Raw genomic sequence first — 20,735 nt, 5'->3', positions numbered from 1 at the left:
GGGGGGGTGGGTAAGAAGAATTATACACTTAATATAATTTTTAAATACTTCCCAGCATAAAACTCATCTTTCATCACTACAGTGCACTAGATCGAACATAGTTACAGCAAGATTCACAGCTAGGAGAATCTAGAAGGCAAAAATTCTAAACAGAGGGCCAGGCTTTAGTCCCATCTCTGCCAAGGCTGTGTGCCCTTGAGAAGTTAGTTCATTTCTTTGGGCCTTTGATTTCTTAGTATAAAATAAGGTAAACTAGATCACCTCTAAGTGCATGGTAGCCCTAAAAATCATGACTGCAATCAAATAACGTTTCAAAATATTTTTATATAACTTAGCTAAAATATCCCTATTAATCAAATGCTGGGAATAAAAATTTTGTCTCTTTTGCTTAAGCTGCCTTGGAAAGACATCTGCTTCACAAAAACACTACAAACAACTTAAAATGTTCACTAATAGGGGACTTGTTAAATAAATCATGGCTCGCCCAACAGCGGGATGTTACATGACTATCAGAAAGAATGAAGTTATCTAGATAAACATGTGTTAACATGAAAATCTGTTACATTAACTTTAAAAAGCAAACTATAGAGGAGTATATATAGGATGCCTCCATTTCTGTATACAAAAAATATATATATAGGCTTACATATGATCAAAAAAATTACCAAAAGCACATATATCTATATATCTATATCTATCTATGACAGTGGCTTCCTCTTGGGAGGCAGGGTTCTGGGTATGAAAGAAGTTCACTTGGAATTGTACACCTTCTGTACTGTTTTTCTTTTTAACTTGGAGCATGGAATATTTTTTTAAATGTTAAAATCAAAAGCTAGTTGGAGCTATTTTAGATCATACAAATTATTACAAATACAGGGCACCCTTTTATTTTTTTTTTCACCTTTTTGTTTTTTAAGGCTGAAAAAATTAGTGTCATTTAGGTTGAGTGAAACAGAGCCACTGTTTACCTCCCAACTTACCTCCCTTACCTTTAGCTGTCAGCCCATACAGAGAGGGAAAGGCTGGCAGACTCAAGTGACAGGTCAAGGGGAGTTATGAAACATGAGCAAGAGTGATGAAAAAAATGAGGATTATCCCACAGAGAAGGGAGGTGCCTCTGGGAAAACTAAAAAGAGTCAGCTGAAAACCATCACTAGGGACAGAGATGAAAAACAAGACACACAAGGGCTGACGTGCATATAAAACAAGAAAGAAATCTTCTATTTACATACGCAAACAATCCTACTACAGTTAACACAAATGAGCCAAAATCAAATGCAACAGCACTCCAGTTTTTGTAGCATAAAATCAACTTAATTTACTATAGTTGCAATTATCAGCTGAACAAGAGGTAGCAATATGTGGTTACTAAATCCCCTCAAAGTCCACGCAGGTTTACATATGCCTAAAATACACACGGCTTTTATTTCTATCTTAGGCACCGAAAATAAAAAGCAGATACAGGCATAAACATCGGAGGCAGTCTTTTGTGACTGCAAACATTTTCACTATGAAGCTTGAAAAACTAGTTTATGGTTCATTTTTTACCTCTCTGTGACCATTAAGATGTTTTATTTCAGAAATGTTTAGAATATGGAAATCTTTTAGTATAGTAAACTAACATCAAAATCTCAGGGAGACATTACATAATGAAAAACCACAGAAACCTTCTCATCTCATCTCCTGCTTTAAGAGAAAAATATTCTTCTTAATTTACCTATATCCTATTTCCCAAATCATTGGCAGTAAAATGTAATCTAACAGGTGCTGATTTTCACAGATTTGGTTGGTGTCAGAGAAAAAAACCTAAGGCGCTCCAAGGCAACAACTCTGCTATAAACAAACCGAGCACACATCTGCTTGCAAACAGTAAAAGTACCATATACTTGGTGTTGAAACATAAGAGAAACTGCTTATTTTTACAAATCAAGCCTCATGCTCTCACAGAGAATGCTTTCTTTCCCCCACTTATCTATCTCCTTTGAAAATTTATGATAAACATCTGCAAGTTAATCAAGATGTCCCCCATGCAACACTAACCAGAGATCTGGACAAGACAAACCTGTATGGAAAATGACAGTGCTTTTCCTAAACCCTGACGGAAGTCGAAGGGTTCGAAGCAGTCCTTTGGCAGTCAGACGTACGTGAATGGTGGCTAAGGAGAATTTAGGAGACAACAACATGTCTTCAGAGCAGGTGGAAAGATTTCACAGGAGAAACAGCTTCCATGGAACTATCACATACTGTCTTTTTAAACTCAGCACTCGTCGAGGCCAACAAATACAGCAAGAGAAAACATGCCTACATAGCAAATGTCATTCCACCACACATACACAAAGAAAAAAAAGAGCTATCCAAGTGTTTCTGGCTTCCGTTTTCTCTCCCAGATGTTGCCAAAACAATGCTCTTCCTCTGCATAAAATCTCCTCTTAGCAGATCCAGCAGTAAGCAGCCTGTGAATTACATCACACTGTACATGCTTATGGGGTTGTTATGGTTTTCATCAGAGATGATAAAGGGGAGGAGAAAGTGGGTGGTCTTAGGAGCTTTATATAACAACCAATAATGTTACAGGTTCTGTGACTACTTGGAAGATTACTAAGGGAAATTAACTACTTCCAGTACTTAATGTTTATTTAGTAATTAGAAAACAATTAAGATTTCATTAAACTAATCTGTGTTCTGATTTTAAATCTTTTCATTATAGTCACACTAATAACAGTGGGCTTTTTTTTCCCAGATTATTTGTATGTAAACCTATATATAAACCTTGGATAAAAATTTTAAAAATGACTTGTAGCAATTAATGTACCCAATTATAATTTTTAATAAAATTTCTATTATATTAATGTCAGATTGATAAATGGTTAAAGTCTTTAACACTCATGTTCTGAGGACCTAATAACCAACAATAAAAGGTTAGTGCAATTTCTCTAGCAGATATAATAGTTTCAAAGAAATAAACATTAGTTAATCACATAGGCAGTGTTCTAAGGACTCCACTTATTGCTTGCCTAATTGCATTTATAGAAAGTCAGGTGGCCTCTCCTAAGTAGCATTCTGAGACCAGGAACATGGGAATGGGTGCGGTTATGTGTATCTTTTACTGGGATCTATTAAATGTTCATTTTAGTAAAATGGTTTATGACAGTACATTAAAATATGAGGGCATTAAACAAAAAAGTTGAAAGATAAAGATGTGGACATAAAAAAATTACACTGGCAACATGCTTACATAAGCAAAGCTATTATTATTAAACCAGGAATAGCCCCAACTCCTAATATTTTTTAATTTAAGAAAGTATAAGAAAACAATGTATAAAACATGAACTATGCCTGTGTCCTAAATTTCCTTAAAAAATGAAAATCATAACAAAAATAAATATAGAAATTGTTAGCTATAAATAATCTTATTAATTGCTATTAAAATGTGCAGGAAGCAGTTACTCTTTCAGAAATTCTATAGAGCATTTAGGATGTGAAGAGGGAAGGAGATAGGCAGAAGAGGGAATTTTGAATAATTACTTTTCCCTCTTCACTTAACCCCCATCCTGACATTTTAGAGGCTGTCAACAAGGGAGACAAACCCAATAATCTGTGAAGGGTTAACTGTGGGAAAAACACAAGTTGTTCGTATTCAGACAATGGATCTTGCAAGCACACTGCACCCACGGCAACTGAAGCACAAATAACCATGGAATTAAAGTTAAAAAATGCTACATTTAGATGTTGCCTTAACACTTAGGTGTTGCCTTTATACTTTATCAGTTTATTATTAAAAAAAACGAAAAAACTTTTCTGCCAGATTCTGCCTATTAATATGCTATAATCACTTCTCCTCCCACCCCTCAACAAAACTTGTAAAAGCCAAGCTGCCAATCAGCATTAAAATTGTAAATAGAAGAAAGTTAAATATTAATAGTATTAAAAATACACATGACATTACCCCCTATGTAGGATTGGAGGGGTTGTTAAGTTATAGTAAATGCTGGTTAAAAAGGAAACCTTTAAGCTTAGACTACTCAAAAGAAGAAATTAGCAACATGCCACCAATTCATCATATTCATTAAAATTTTTATTTGAACCACAACACTAAGCTACCCCACATCTGTTAAAAGTAAATGTTGCTAACGATCTTTTTTAACGGCAGAGAAAGGGACTACAAAAATAAAGAGAGGCGATGCCATTCAAAATAAAAAGTCAGAAGGAATAGTTCTTTTTTGTACAGCTAAGTACATACACACAAAAGTAAGAAAGTATATATACTACCATAAAGACTGGTAAGAACAGCTCAAGCTGGGCTTCAATTCTTTCCCAACCGTAGTCTGCCCTCTAGTGGCGATTTAGTACAAGTGAACCGAAGCAAAGGGAGAGACAGCCTTGACAATCCATTAACAGTAACAGCCCACCCACTCTTACCATTTATACTGTGCCAGGCACTTTCCTAAACACCTATATATATGCACTGACTTAAATAACTGAATAAGCAGCTATAGTACACTAACAACAATTTTAAAATGCATATACTTTGGGGGGTGGGGAGGGAAACAGATTAAATTGGCTCAAAAAGATTCTTTGTTGACCTATTGATCAGCTGTTATCACTTGTGCCCTATCTGTAGTTTCTGAAATTATACTGACTATAGGAGAAGTGCCTAAAGATAAGAAAGTGTCCATATTTGTTATTTTACAAAGTTTTCATTTTATTTAAGAGAACATAAGGATCTCCAAGGATAGTAAGAAAAAATCTGAGAAACTTTTGGTACCTAAGATAGCACAATGTAATTGCAGCTCTAAAAATCAGGAATGAGTTTTTATGAAGTACAGCAAAGCTTGTGTTAGGATGCCAAGTGGAAAAATAAAACCATGATTTCAAATTATACGTAGAGTAGGATCTCAACTCTGAACAAAAAGAATAAAAAATATTGAAGCAAATACATCAAAATGTCAGCAAATGCTGTATGTAGGAGCTGGGGATAGGCCAGATTTTTAATTTCTTTTATATGTTTCTGTATTTTCCCATTATTTTTAACAAATTTCATACAGGCAGAAAAATAAACTTTTAAAAAATTTAAGTGACAGAATAGCTTTATAAAAAGCCTATGAAATAAATTGTTTCTATTAATAACACAAATAAAGAAAAGCAATGAAAAACCAATCGTATAAAGCCTGTACAGTAAGGCTAAAAAAGAAAGATAATACGGATGATATAAGTGTTTGAAAGATCAATGAGTTGTGATACCACAGTATATTAAAAAAAAGNTGCTGCTGAGATCACTCTAGAATGAACTGAAGTCATTTGGCTAAGGTACACCCTGGACAACAGCAACTGTCCAAGTTTGACTGCATTCCAGTCATGCAAGCATCCTGGTTTTTAGCTGCTGTTTCCCTGGTGCTTTGCCTGGTTGCCAGTTCACCTCCATGGCAGTTAAGTGAGGGTGTTAACTCCATCTAACTAAAGAAGTAGGGGAGGGAAAGCGACTGCTTCTATAAAACCCAAGCTGTCCCTATGCCAGCCTCTTTCCTCTCAAGCTTTCCTAATGGCCAGAGAACAGGAATTTCAAGAGTGGGGAACCCCATTTATCAACATCAGCTCTTAAGGGTCCAGCCATGAAAATCCAAATATCACGCCTGGAACACAAACACTGCTCTGCTTCAGGTAGTGACAGAAATCGTCAGATCTGTACATCATGATGCCCTTTTCAATGTTACCCGAGAACCTCAGTCAGACATTTACAATGATTCTGGTCACATCTGTCTGCATAATTTCATATACTCAAATTGATGTTTGAGAACATAAAAACTTTGTGAAAAGCCTCCTCTAACACACCCTAGCACAAACTGTTGAGTTCATAGCTGGTAAGCAAGAATTTATCCTATAATGACTCCCACATGGGAATAAAATATATTACCTTTTCAAAATTAAAATCTAATATTATTTTAAGGGTAGGTAAAATGAAGTCTGAGCATTTAAAATCTTTATTTAACACTCAGTCATCAAGAAAACATTGTCCATGTTTCTTCTTTGGAGAATCTAGACAGGCATCTAAATAATACAGGTTTTGTTGTATATGAATACTCAGAATAGATTTGCATTTAAGGAGAAAAGAAACCATTGACATATTATTATTCTAAGACTACATGTCTTCAAATTTTGACAAAAAAAAGCAAATAAGCTAACAGATTGTCCTCTACGTAGAGCTGAAAAAGCAAGTTGTAACCTCAATCTTCTGCTCCATATACTGCGCTCCCTAAGGACAAAATTGTACCACGTGGTAGATGACCCAGTTCAAGCATCCTTCCCTCCTTCATCACTCCTGGCTCGAAGATCAGAGATGGTGCAAAAATCTCCAGTGATACTCAAATCCCTGGTGCTCATAAATACAGTGTTTCATTATACTAAAACACAACAGTTTCCCTTGAATCCTACAGGATTCATTATTTATAGGAAATTAGCATAATGTGAACCAAGCTTTGCCCTTACATTCCATTTATCAACATTATCACCACTAGGATAATGTGGCTATTTTGAAAGCATACATGGTTTTGTTTACTATACCTATTACCAGGACATGTTCTGATTTGAAAGAATCAATTTAATTAGAAACCTTAAAGTTAAATGTTAACTTCTACATAGATTCAGATGTCTCTTAACAAGATAATTATCACTATCCTGTCTGATCTGACCTTCCCAGGATTCATTCCAATGAAACTGAAACCTCCACTAGGAAAGCGAAAATCCTGAATCAAAGATATTTGCTCACTTGAAAAACAATTGAATAACAGTTTGCTATCCTTTGTTCTTTCTACTCAGAATCCTCAATTTAATAAAATTTAAAACTGGCCTAATGCATTTATTTCTCATCTTCTTAAAGTAGTGGGTAAAAGGGAATAGATCCATTTCTCAGGTGCAAGTCACTCAGGCATACGTAGATTCCCCTTTCAAAGCTAATCACAATTTTTGAGGGACATGGACTAACCGTCATCACATACTAGCTACTGAGGACACATCCATCCTGAAGCCAAACAAGCTGTTGACTGAATCTGCTGGATTTCTAAATATTAAAAGTGAGTTACAGACAAGACCTACCAGGAGAGTGCCTTGGCTTCCATGAAACACAAAACTAAACAGANAAAAAAAAACAAACACAAGATCATTGTAGAATATTTTTAAAATAAAAGTGAAATTACCTGTACATCATAGTGCTCTGTAACAGGTTTTTAAACTTAATATAAGCTTAATAAATGTATTAAACTTAAATTTTTCACACTTATCTTTCATGGCATTAAATAATTCTCTATATTATTACTTTGATGGCTTCAAAAATGTTATTAAAATGTCAAGGAATGTAATTTAAACATCTGCTGTTTATATCAATAAGGTTGTTTCCAATTTTTCCCCCTTCTAAACAATTCTGAAAAGCAATAAATAAGTCAGTTATTTTCCTAGAATCAATTCTGGTAAGTGGGATTCCTGGAGAGATGGCTTTTGATACCCATCACCAAGGTGATTCCAGAATGGCTGCTGTAATTTATATTCTCTCAGTACGATATATGAGGCACCTATTCCTCACTTATTAACACCAGGTTTTACTCCTAAGAAAAACATGAACCGATAGTACAGCATTTTAATTAGCATTTTGTAATCTTTTTTCATGTTTCTTAGCCCTCCACATTTCTTCTTTTATGTCTGTCCATTTACTTTTCTATTGCAGAGTGGTCTTATTGATTTGAAAAAGGCCTATAGGAGTAAACATAGTGCATATGTTGTTTCAGTTTGTTGTTTGCTTGTTAATTTATTTATAATGTTTTTTAATTGATATAATTGAGATATAATTGACATATAATATTATATTAGTTTCAGGTTCTATATTCAGGTTCATGATTCTATATTTGCATATACTATGAAATGATCACCACAATAAGTCTAAGTTATGGTTATCATCCATCAAATTTTTCTAATGTTTTTGACAAAGGGGAAGTCTAAAACTTTTGCTGTTGTAATTATCAATCTTTTATACTAATGTTTCTGGAAAGGCCTTTTCTATACAACTCTATATTCTTACTGCTCTTATTTTAATTTTTGTGTAAAATTTCAATTAATCTGGAATATATTTGTGTGTAGTGTGAAGCAGGAATCTAGTTCCTGCTAAAAAGATAGCCTTTGTCCCAACAAGGTTTACTAAATAATCCATACTGTTCCCTGACTTGAAACACCAAATTTATCACATATCAAAATAGCATCTGCTTTTGAAGTATGAGAAGAGAGTTGTAATCATAAGCCAACACTGAGAGACAGCCTCATCCCTACTCTCACCAGAGGAAAACTGGGCCACACCAGCATTACCTCACCAGAGCAGGTTTGCAACTTGCAACTATTTCCCAACACTTGGAAAAAGGGGGTACAGAAAGAAACTCTATCCTCCTGGGCTGTATTTAGTAAATGGGTATAGAAGGAGCAGTGCATTTTCTACTTTCCAGGGCAGTCGTCACAGCACCTGAGGCTGGTGATCTTGTGTAAAATAATCAGGGGCTGGATAAATACAACTACGGAGCTCTGATATCCCAAACAGCTTTAATGTGTGGTAGAACCAAGGTAATAAAAGTATGTAGCATGTGTGACATCTTTCTTATAAACAGTAAACCAAGTTTTATTTAGAGTCAATGTTGGCTATAGAATCTTATAACATCATAATCTTTAAATAAATTACAACAGCAAGGCCCCATGAAGATGGTTCTTGACTTTCAGTGGTCTTTTCCTGCTTTCTTTGAGGATTTAAAATAATTCAGCTTCCTGGAAGAGAACTCTGATAGTAAGCCTCTAGAATCATAAGAACAGTGGAAGGGATTACCAGCATCCCTATCTGTAGCAATAGAAGAAACTATCATATCAGAGTTTTTTTATACAATTCTGTGAGGTCAACATTATTCCTATACTGGGGATTTGTCCCAAATATTCCCAAATGAGAAATTTTGAGACTTGGAGAGGCTTAGTAACTAGCCTATTGTCAGGACAACAGTAATATATGGCAAGATCAAGAATCAAACCAGGGGCCGGCCGAGTGGCACGATGGTTAAGAACTCACTTGGGATGCCAGAGGGCCCCGGTTCGGATCCCACATATGAGGGCCAGTGACACTGCCCTCCACAGCTAAGAAGCTGAACAACAGTTCAACCTGGAGCTGGGCTGCCATGAGTCGCCGGCGACGGCGTAGGCTGCAGCCGCTGTGGCAGTGGGTTGCCATGGGCTACCGTATGTAGTCGGCAGCCAGCGTGAGTGGCCAGCAGCCGCAGTGAGTGGCCGTCCAGAAGCCGGCGACTGATCTGCCTCACCAGGGAAGAGCGCAATGACGGTGCCAACTTGGGCGTGAAGCAACATCCTCCACAACTAGATTGAAGAACAAAAATGACAGCAACTTGTATGTTCCCCTTCCCCCAGTTCCCTAGCACTGTTCCCATCCCCCCAATTCCCCAATAAAAATCTTTAAAAAAAGAATCAAACCAGTATTCAATGTCCCAAAAGTTCATTCTCTTTCTGCCTTTCATTGTCTTGTGAGATAGTGGAATTGTCTTTGAAATAACCAATTAAAGCTTAAACTAAAACAATGCTATACAAGATTCAATGACTACATTACCAAACAATTTAAAACATAATACCCAATGTTGTCCAGAGTATGGTGGAGCCAGTGCTCTTTTAGGTTGTTAATCATGGTATAAACGGACATGAAGCTTTGGAAAGCGATTTGGTTGTCTGAGTGAAGTGACTACAAACAGGCCTATGTTCTGATTTACTTATATTACTTTTAAGCATCTATGATAAGAAACTTCTCCAAATTTTAAAAGTGATGACTGTAAAGATGTTCCTCATAGCATCATTTATGGATATTATACAGAAGTGCCCCAAATATTCAGAAGTAGTGCAATATTGCTGTATATGCTAAATGGAATAGTCATTAAAAGTGACTACTTATGTTAAGTGACAAAATGGGATATAAAGTTATCTGAATTGTATTTAAAATCACAAATTTTAGAAAACTAAAGTGATTTCTAAACATCTACATACTAAACTTTCCAGAATTTAGCAAAACTGCTATACTTAAAATTAGGTGACTATGTTACTAAAAAGAAAGGATATGAAGTTGGTCAACTTAATCTTCACCACTGTTTGTTGCTTTAAAAAAAAAAACTATCTCAAAGCCATAGTACAATTATTTAAAATTTAATGCTCAGAAGAACATGTTTGTATGTGGTGGCCATGTCTTCTGTATCATATCAAAGATGACCATCTGCAAGCAGAATATGAAGAAAGTCAAGGTGTTCTGTAGACATAGAATATTATAGCAGGGAAAAAACTTAGTGATCAATCATTTCAATTATACAGAATAGAAAACTAATATCAAAGAGGTTACATGATCCACCCAAAGTCACCAGCTGTATGGATACCACTTCTTAGCATCAAAGCTGTCCCTCCAAAAACCAACACATTGTGACTTCTTCTCAGCAGGCTCATCATAACACAGGTTAGTCTTAAGTAATAATAATAACTAACCACCAACTAGAAAAACCTGGAAAAGTCATGTTTATGATTTTTAGAAATTACATGTTGGGGTGACCAGTTAGCTCAGTTGGTTAGAGTGCAGTGCTCATAACACCAAGGTTGCCAGTTCAATCCCCACATGGGCCACTGAGATGCACCCTCCACAACTAGATTGAAACAACTACTTGACTTGGAGCTGATGGGTCCTGGAAAAATACAATGTTCCCCAATAAAATTTAAAAAAACAAACAAAAAAAAAGAAACTACATGTTCCTACCACATAATCTAGATCAAATTACAGTGCTGACCTCTTAAAATATATCTTTTCCACTGCAATTATTAGAGCATTGATTATGAAGGATTATTTGGAGACATTCTTGAACTCTGTCATACGCCCCATTTCTACTCCATGGTTAAATGCTTTGCCAAACCAAACCACATAAACAAAACATAACTAATACTGTCCATTTATTTTCTCAATTAGAGGTTAATTTTCCATTCTGATAACCTTACCTGTCAAGGGTCAATCAATTATCTGTTTTAGAAATAAGGCATAATATCAGCCCAACAATGTGACAAGAGTAAATGCCTAACGCTAGTAGCTTTTTCTCTATAGCAGAAAGGAGATACACATTGGTGATTATTATTTACTATGCCTATCAGAAGAAATATCCTTTTTACTAATTTACATGATCATAGACTCAAGACAAAGATTGCCTTTTCAAGTTTCATATTTAATTCAGATTAAAACAGGCATATGAGATTTATTTAACCAGCTCCTTTACTGGGACCAATATAAATGGCAGCTTCCAAAGCACAGAAGCCACACAAATATTTATCAAAAGAACTACAAAAGTTATATCTTGAAAAGTACAAAAAAAACTGTTGAAAGAAATTGAAAAAGGCCTAACTAAAAGGGAAGCTATCCCATATTTATGGATCAAAATACTTAAAGTTGTAAAGATGACAAAACTCCAGGAATTCATCTATAGATTCGATGCAATCTCTATCAAAATCCCAGCTGATTTCCTTACAGAAATTGAGAAGCTGACCCTAAAATTCATATGGATATACAAGGGACCCAGAATAGCCAAAACAATCTTGAAAAAGAACAAGCTAGAAAACTCATACTTCCTGATTTCAAAACATATTACACCACAGTAATTAAGATAGTGTGGTATTGGCAAGAACAGACATATAAGATCCATGGAATAGATTTGAAGGGTACAGAAATAAATCCTCACATTTACAGCCAACTATTTTTAACAAAGGCACCAAGATGTTTCAATGAGGAAAGTGGAGTATATTTAACAAATGGTGCTAGGACCACTTGGTATCTACATGTAAAAGAAGGAACTCGGAACCCCTATTTCATATTATATACAAAAATTAACTCAAAAGGCCTACGTGTAAAAGCTAAAAGTATAAAACTCTTAGAAGAAAACATAGGCATAAACCTTCATGACCCTGCATCACGCAATGGCTTCTTAGATATAACACCAAAAGCATAAGCAACAAAAGAAAACAATAGATAAACTAAACCTCATCAAAATTAAAAATGTTTGTGCTTCAAAGTGCACTATCAAAAAAAGTGAACAAACAGCCACAGCATGGGGAAAAAATATTTGCAACTCAGGTATCTAATAAGAGTCTAATATTAAGAATATACAAAGAATTCCTACAATAAAATTCAACAATAATACAAATAATTTTAAAGTGAGCAAGAAATTTGAATAAATGTTTCCCCCAAAGAATACACATACAAATGGCCAACAAGTTTAGAAAACAAGCTCAACATCCCTAGTCATCATGGAAACACAAACTGAAACTGCATAAGACACCGCTTCGTACCCACTAGAATGGCTATAATAAAACAGACAAACACAAGTGTTGGTGAGGATGTGGAGAAACTAGATTTCTCCTGCACTGCTGGTGGAAATGTAAACTGGTGCAGCCCCTTTGGAAGCCATTCTGGAAGTTTTTTAGTTAAATATAGTGTTATCATACCATTTAGCTCTCTGATAAAGATTATCTGACTTTCTAACATAAACAAAGTAATTCTATAGCATGTTAGCTATCTCTTTCCTCCTAAATATGAGGATGTGCTAGAAATTTAAAACAAAAGAAAGTAAAAATCTCAATGTATGCAGAATAATTTCTTTTGTGTTTTTTAATTAGAAAAGCTTTAGTAAACGTATATATTCAAACTCAGGTTATTGGGGACCTTTGGAATTTAAATCACCACATGGCTGATATTTCTCTAGCTTTACCTACAAAAGGTTAATAATTGTGGTATAATTCTCTCACATTGTGCCTTATTAAGCTGAGGACACTGAAAACATCTTGGGGCATCAAGGACATTAATTATCCCCTATGTAACATTATCCACCCTATTTTCTTTCATTACTATCTATATACAGGGGCAGGGGAGGGTCACAAATTTATCCCTGCTGCCTAGGTTTCTCTCACTAGATCACTCCCTTTAACCAGGCCTCTCACAGGAACATGTAACCTCCCCCTAAAACTTACTGCAATTGTAATTTTATGTTTATTTGTGCAATTTTTTGTCATTCCTGTAAGCTTCCTGAAGTCAAGGCTCTTGTTCATTTTTGGCTCGCCATTGTATCCTTAGCACCCAACACCGTCACAGTGCCTGATAAAACGTAGTCAATGTGCTATCATACCTTCCTCGCTTTTGATTTGCTGTTCTAATCTTGAATGGACGTAGAAGCCACATAACTAGCAGTCTTAGAACTGCATATTAAATAAGAGAGCATAGTGTATGGGACCTAATCAGCTATAGATAAAATATAGGAATTGTAGTGAATACATTCTGTGAAAATCTTCTTCTATGGCTTCTCGAGAGACAAGGCTTTTTGATTCCCAGTTGTGGTTCAAATGGGTGAGGCTGTAGGCTGTCTTGGAGACAGATGGGAGTTTGTTCTACTGAGAAGTGTTAAAAAAAAAAAATGTTAAGCTGCTGAATTGTTAAAAGGTGTTAAAACCTGATCTTGAGATAATTTAGCAATTAAAGACAATCCAATTGAAAAATAACATTTACCTTGGAAAGAGTATATTCTCCACTTCATTTAGACCACATTAAAAAATCATTTTAAAAAAACTAAAGTTACCTGTTATTAATAAAACATCCTTTGTGTCAGATAGCTTGTCAATCATGCTCACCAAGTTTTAACCCTATGCTGGCCCAGCTCATAAGCAGTTATGTTTATGCCACAAACTTGAAATTCTACTGATAAGCATACTAATGAAAAATCACTTTAAATAAATTTAAATACTTGTAATGATAACACAATTTTACAAAAAGATTCTTTTTCTGCACCCAAATTTAAAGGGGTCACTTACCCGCATTAGAAGCTGTAAATAGATTTTTTCTTGAAGAGCCTAAAATATAAAAGAAATATTTGTAAAATACACATTTTACATGAAGTATTACACAAAAGTAAACCATTTAAAAAATAAGATTTGTTTTATTTTCAAAAACAATCCATTAACATCTAAATTTCTGGTTCCAGATGGAGAATACCACTCAGATACAATTAACTTTATCAAACATAGTATAAGTATAAAATGACATCCCAAATAACATCAAAATGGGAGTTTCAAGGTGATAGGAATTCTTTGTCGCAAATGAAATATGATAGGAAAAACCACAATACTTTTTCAGTCAGGAACATTTGAAATTCAAATTTTATCAAAATTGAATTTACACATTTATTACACACTTTATGCTATTCTACTGCTGACAGAGAAAACAAGGGCCAGACTTTAGGAAAAACAGCCACGAGTGTGTGATTTCTAAAACTGCCAAGTTTTACATCCGGTTCACTTGCTATTGAGCTATGAAAGAAATCACACTTAAGCTTTTTCTCCAAACTGATACAATATAAAATACAGCTAGGGGGAATCCTTTCACAATGTATATGTACAGCAAATCATCAAATATATTACATTTTTATTTGTCAATTATATGTCAATATAGCTGTAAAATAAATACGACGAGGAGTGGGTAAAAGGGACAGACTACAAACATAAGCACTAGAAGGAAACTACAAGTGTTTCCTCTTGACATGATATAGTCATTTCTAGGGCATAATCATCTGCAGATTACTGGTTGGAACAGCTGCCACATTCTATCTGTGCATTTTATAGAGAAGATAATCTCTTAAAATATGTGGCTGTTATAAATGGAAAGCATTGATTCCCACTCAAGCAAAACCTTTGTGACACAAAAGCTTATAAATTCACTAGCGAGACATATTAGACTTCCCTGTTCTATAAAGTTATCATAGAATCACGAAGTTCTAATTTTCTGAAAGTGATCTTAGTATCAAAATTGGATATTTCTTCTCAGTTATTGGTGTACATGTAGATTACGGAGTTTTATCATCAATAAAAACCACAGATTCGCATATTAATGTCATCCCAGCAAGGGGTCACTTGATGTCTCGGAAATTTATTTAAGATCCTGGACAGACAAGAGCCTGCTGGAACGCTAAAGAATTCTTTTCCAATATTTATGCCTACTTTCTCTTCAGTTCAGTAGAAAGGCAAAAGTGTTGATAAAATTCAGTAGGTAATTCACCTAGTTACCACATAATCCTACACACACACACACACACACACACACACGATGAGGACGATGCAGAGCAACAGACAATCTCACACTACTGTGAGAGACTAACGCCTTTAGGAAAATTATTTAGTAACATATATTAACAATCTCAAAAAGATTCATACAGTTTCACCCAGTAATTCATCTTTCAGGGACAGCCCGTGGAAGTGATTATGAGTCTGAAGCAATGAACACTGTGCTCGTTCAGAGATGTTTGTCTCGGTTTTACACAGCAAAAGGCAGAAATTGTCCAGGAAACACAGAATTGGAAAACGGGACTGTTTCGTAGTCATTTAAAATGTAGACAGTCTCATGATATCCTACTAAATTAATTAAAGCAAGACACAGACAGGAGCATGTACAAACTAGGCCCTAAGTTTTGTTGAAACAAAACCTTTCTATCTGCAGAGGAGAAAAAAATGGAGCAAATGCAACCGCTATTTGTGGTTGCTGGGATGAAGAACTCTGTATGTTTCTGCTTTTCAAATTCTCAATCAATATGAATCACATATCATAGGTCAAGTTTCTCCTTTACAATTATTCCTTTAGTTAAGCAATGTTTTGATTCAGTAAGCACAAAATGAAACTTCTAGTGTTTCAGACCCATTGTAATAAAGCTACATGAAAACATTCCATGTTAAGTATATACCCCATATTTTGTAAACCTGAAAGGTATTCTTCATAGCCACAGCAATTATAAAGTGGGAATACAGAGAAAGAAGAGAGATAAAGAACACAAAATCAAACAGAAAAAAATAATATGATTTGGACCAAGGGTGAGAAGTAAAGCATGCATTTGTATCTCACTACTCTCCATCACTACCTTAGCATAATTTTACTCTTGAAGTCTCTTTTCGCCTTATACCTTTGACCTGCCTGCTGGTTTATATGTATCAAGTTTTAACTGTAGAACCTACAGACTATCAGAACAAGAACAGCTCCCTCCATGTAAAAAGGCATTATTCCCTCTTATTGAACAGACTTTTTACAAATAATTGGTCAACACGCCATAAACCTAATTGTCAAAATTAGACTTCCCTCAAGCCAAGGACTTCACACATCTTGTCCTCCCTCTTCTCCCCGCAATAAGGACCATACCTTTTGGAGCAGTTTTCAGTAAGTGTGCATGATGAGCTCTGGGTGCCAAAGGCTTCAAATATAGCGATCCTGATGAACCATTTTGAAATGCTGGCTTTGGAGGGCTTTCCTCGTATTTGATGACAGCAGTATTACCAGCTGTAACAATACGAAAAAAGTACATTTTTTTAATAAGTATAGTATCAGTCGTTCACAATGTATTCCTTTCTCCTATAATCAACAAGTGGTCACTAAGCACCAATAATGTGCCAGTCCTTATTGCATACTAGGATGACAGAGATTGGTAACAGGTAGCTCCTGTCCTCAGGGGGGCAGGGTAAAAGCTATAACCAGAGTGCCCAGACATCCTGCACAGTCCAGCTTTACGATTATTGCTCAGTTCGGCTTTCATCCCAGATAAACGTTAGGAAATAACTGATGTGGCCATCCATGTTCTATAACAAAGACGCCCATGGTGCAGCTGTGAAGAGCATCCACCTCCACGTGGCCAAGCAGCATACAGGCAGCCAGCTGTGGTAATAATTTGAGAACCATAATGTAAAAACCCCTTGGCAGCTACAAGGATGAGATCTGTTTCTGATTCTCTCCTGCTCCAGCAAGGAGCTGGCATGCCAACATCTGCCCTGGAACAAAGGTTCCTAAGCTCCAAAGCTAAAACATAAGAGGGAGTCCCACCTAAATAATACAAACCATCTTTTATGTTGTATGTAAATCTTCCCTCTCTCACTCATACAGGAACCCTATGAGAGAGAGAGAGAGAGAGAGAGAGAGAGAGAGAGGGAGGGAGGGAGGGAGGGAGAGAGAGAGAGAGAGAGAGAGAGAGAGAGAGAGAGAGAGAGAGAGAGAGAGAGAAAGAAAGGGAGAAAGAAAGAGAGAAAGGAAAGGAAAACTGTTTCCAGGCAGTAAAAGAATTGTTAAAGAAAGGACTTTTGGAGAAGCTTTGATGCTAACCAACTTTGCTTGGGCTATGGAATAATTCTGAGTCCACTATAGTTAACTAGGCAAAGGGGGCTCCCACAGCAGTAGAACTCCACTATTTCTCAAGGAGAATGTCAGGGTAAAAGTGAGAGGGAAGAATGAACTGAGCAAATGCTACACTTTAGCATTTTTCACATTTAGACTAAGTCAATGTGTTCTGGAAGAGCATCTTCTTTATTTCACTACAGTCTCTGATTTTGCATCTTTCTTCATTGGGACTCTAAAGACAACCTTAGCATATCAAGTGACAGTGACACTTCAGAATAAAGCACAGAGCTTTCAAAATAATAACTATTATCTGTAACTTGTTGATTTTCTATCAGAATTAAGATTTGAAACCATGGCAATATTATTAAGTCAAAGCCTTAAGTAGATGTCTTGCTTACTCTTATTTCTTCTTTTGCCCAATAATAACTGAAGCCATTGGCATCAAAAAACTAAATATCTTTCAGTCACGTAAGACAACTGTGGAGAGCATGTTTATATAGGTTCTTCCTAAATTGTGAATTGCTTCTTTGCATTTATGGCTTCCCACTGGATTAAAACGGGAACCCAAATCTTCTGCAGTGTCCTTAAGATTTGTATTTGGGGCAGGGAGAAGAGCAGGAGGAAAAGGAAGAGCAGGACTTGGTTCCTGCAAGCTGAATCCCAAATAAGAATGCAGTTTCACATTATATTTGTGCCGAATGTGTATTTGATCCATCATGAGGTCTTATGAAATAGTGCCCTTCTGCTGTGGTACGGTTAAGCAGACTTTATGGCTACTGTAGGACTATAATCACCATTACCATCCTTTATTGCATTGTTTTAGCAGGGAGAATCTACATTTTAAAATCTCACAAAGTATCAAAAACATTAGAGAAAGGTTTGAAAAAAACAGTACCAGCATGTAAAGATAAAAACATAAAAAAACTTGTTTTAAACATTTTGAGTTGTAATTTAAAAAAAAGAAGCACAGCGATGACCTATTTTTAAAAATCAGTATTTCCTTTAAAAAAAATCATCCTAAATTCACACTTTTCCTTTCAGTGCTCCATAATTGAATAATCTCTGCAAAAGCACACAGTCTAGAGTTTAGCTCCTGCAAGGAATTTTAACAGTGCTGCTTTGCTCTCCCTAAGAGATTATCATGGTATACAACGCTCAGGAATAAAAACACAATCCTTTGTCTTTTTCTCTCCATATCCAAGAAAATAAAGAAATCCATACAAAAATACTTGGAAAGTTTTATGCTTCTCTCTTCCCATAAAAGCTACCCTGTTTATCCATCTCCCCTTGCCAACCACACAAACCCCTGGCATGTTTAAGTCATCTACCCACTGGGCCAGAGGGGAAATCTGGAAGTGTGTTCATTCACTACCTGGTCTCCAAGCTTAATTTCCCCTCCACCAACCAAGACTGGATGCTTTATTGTTTCCAAATAATCTTGACACCCAATCCTAAGCACCCAATTTTATTCTAATATTCAACACTTACAATCATAACTTTATTTATTACCAACCTTGATCCCTTTCTTCACCTCACATTTCTAGAAAAGGGTGAGATGTCTACCTTGTTGACAAATATGTCACAAATTTGAAGACAGCTAGAAATTTTTCACTTGGCTCAACTATCCCAACTCCTGCAATAGTGCTTAAAGGTGTCACATTTGAGGACTGTAGAGACATGAGCTTCTTCTCCCCTGATCTATGTGGAGTCTCTCTACAATGAGCCATCTGTTCATTCTTCCTGTGCCCAGATAACATTTCTAATATTAGGTCAAATCAACACAGAGCCTTCCCTCCTACTGACAAGTTCCTGTCAATTTCCTGTCTTTCCTTCCAATTCTCTTGTTCCCCCAAACCAAGAGACTTGGTTTTTCCAAAGTTGACAGAGAGCTAATGTGAAATATAATACTGAAGATATGACGACTATAAAATTCAGCATACTTTCTTAAAGGATGAATGGGGAATAATTTTATAGTCTTAAAACAACAGAACCACAATTTCCCAGAGAATAATCTTTAGATTTCCATACAAAATGAATGCTGGGTTTAAATTAGCATTACAACCTTTGCTACAACAAAATCCAAGAAAAGAAGTAAATGATGTTATTAGTGTCTTAACCATTTATTGCAACAATCTGGATTTTAGTCTTACTTTTCTCAAAACATTTTAAAAAATATATTCAGCAGCAAATAAGTCACCTATTCAGACTTTGGAAAACTGAATCTAATTTACAGACTTACTATAAATTCTTAAGTACCTAAATTCATACTTTTCATTACTAAGCTTTAAACACAAAGACCTTCAGTTACCAAAGAACTCAATAAAAGGATTTCTCACTAAAGCAAAAGACGCATTTCTCATGAGGCACAATACTTCTGTCCCTTGGCTCTCTATCCCACACAGGACAGGAGGTGGTGTCCTGGGGAGAAATTGTCTCAGTGCCACTCTTCAGGCTCACTATTGTTATACTGAACACTGGATTCAGCACCAGATCATCATCAACCTCATAAAACGGTAGGGTCAAAATCCATATGTCAAGGACAAAATTTCTGAATTTGACTCAGGTATAAACACATACACACACACACACACACACACACACACACACACACACACACACACAAACATATACCCTCTCTCTGTGATCATATATACTTCCTACCTTCACTCTTCCCCCCTTTCCAATGGTTGGGACAGACTGTGCTGAGCCGCACATTCTTTTATGACCAACACTGACATATCTTATTCTCTTTAAACACTCTCTTCTAAGTTGGCCCATTGCTTTCTAGTAAACCCCAACTTGAAGGGTGTACTTCACTACGAGGCATGATGCCACTGAAGTATTTCTCCTGCTCTCAATTTCCATTCCTAACATGGCACCTGCTTGGGTATCCTGATGATATCTAAATTTTTCTCTTGTCCAGAGTTATTATATCCAAATGATTCACTCTTCAGTGGCAAAAGTTCCAGTATAATAACAGAAACATAATAGCTCCAAGTACTGGAATGGAATCTGAAATATGAGTTCTGGTCCTGACTTGACCACTGCCTAGATGTGCTGAATCATTTCACCTCTCTATGTATAAAGAATGGTCTGACTATCATGTATAGAAAGAGCATCCATGCTGTCCTGGGGTCCCCACTAACTGATTATGATACCCCGACCCACTGAGACCAAACATGTCCTCAGAATTCTCCTAAACACAGTGCTCTAGGGAGCCCCAACTACTCAATAACAGTTGGTCTGTAGAATAACATGTGAAATTCCACATGTGCTTGCTAGATCTAAGCCAGCACTGATATACACTTTAAAATTGCCCCTGTTCTGTTTTTGTCATTGGTGCTAGGTTTTCTCACTTATGCCAAAATAATAGGTTCTCTGGAACACTTAGTGTTCATTTCCCCATGGTCAAAATGTGGTGCAAATGAAATGAGAGCGAGACACACAGAAAGAGGACTGAGTCTAATGAGAAAATGGAGACCGATTTTTCAGAGAAGCCTCA

The 20,735-nt window shown here is 36.0% G+C and overlaps 1 protein-coding gene across 6 annotated transcripts in view; it reads right to left on the bottom strand.

The window, feature by feature from the left end:
• Window positions 1-20,735, bottom strand: part of MTUS1 (microtubule associated scaffold protein 1) — a 147,800-nt gene that overhangs the window by 53,854 nt on the left and 73,211 nt on the right. For 5 of the 6 annotated variants that reach the window (XM_019664778.1, XM_019664777.1, XM_019664779.1 and 2 more), the window contains 2 exons: window positions 16,268-16,405; window positions 13,900-13,938 (listed from right to left, as the gene is read on the bottom strand). In XM_019664778.1, the coding sequence (XP_019520323.1) occupies window positions 13,900-13,938; window positions 16,268-16,405 (177 nt within the window). Of the gene's footprint in view, window positions 1-2,062; window positions 2,541-13,899; window positions 13,939-16,267; window positions 16,406-20,735 lie in introns of those variants that run through there. The other variant, XM_019664782.1, reaches the window with a different exon arrangement.

Source organism: Hipposideros armiger, unplaced genomic scaffold (genome assembly GCF_001890085.2).
Source record: "Hipposideros armiger isolate ML-2016 unplaced genomic scaffold, ASM189008v1 scaffold_430, whole genome shotgun sequence".
Lineage (NCBI taxonomy): Eukaryota > Metazoa > Chordata > Mammalia > Chiroptera > Hipposideridae > Hipposideros > Hipposideros armiger.
Note: the sequence above shows the minus strand (reverse complement) of the source record. Positions and strands in the feature narration are given on the sequence as shown.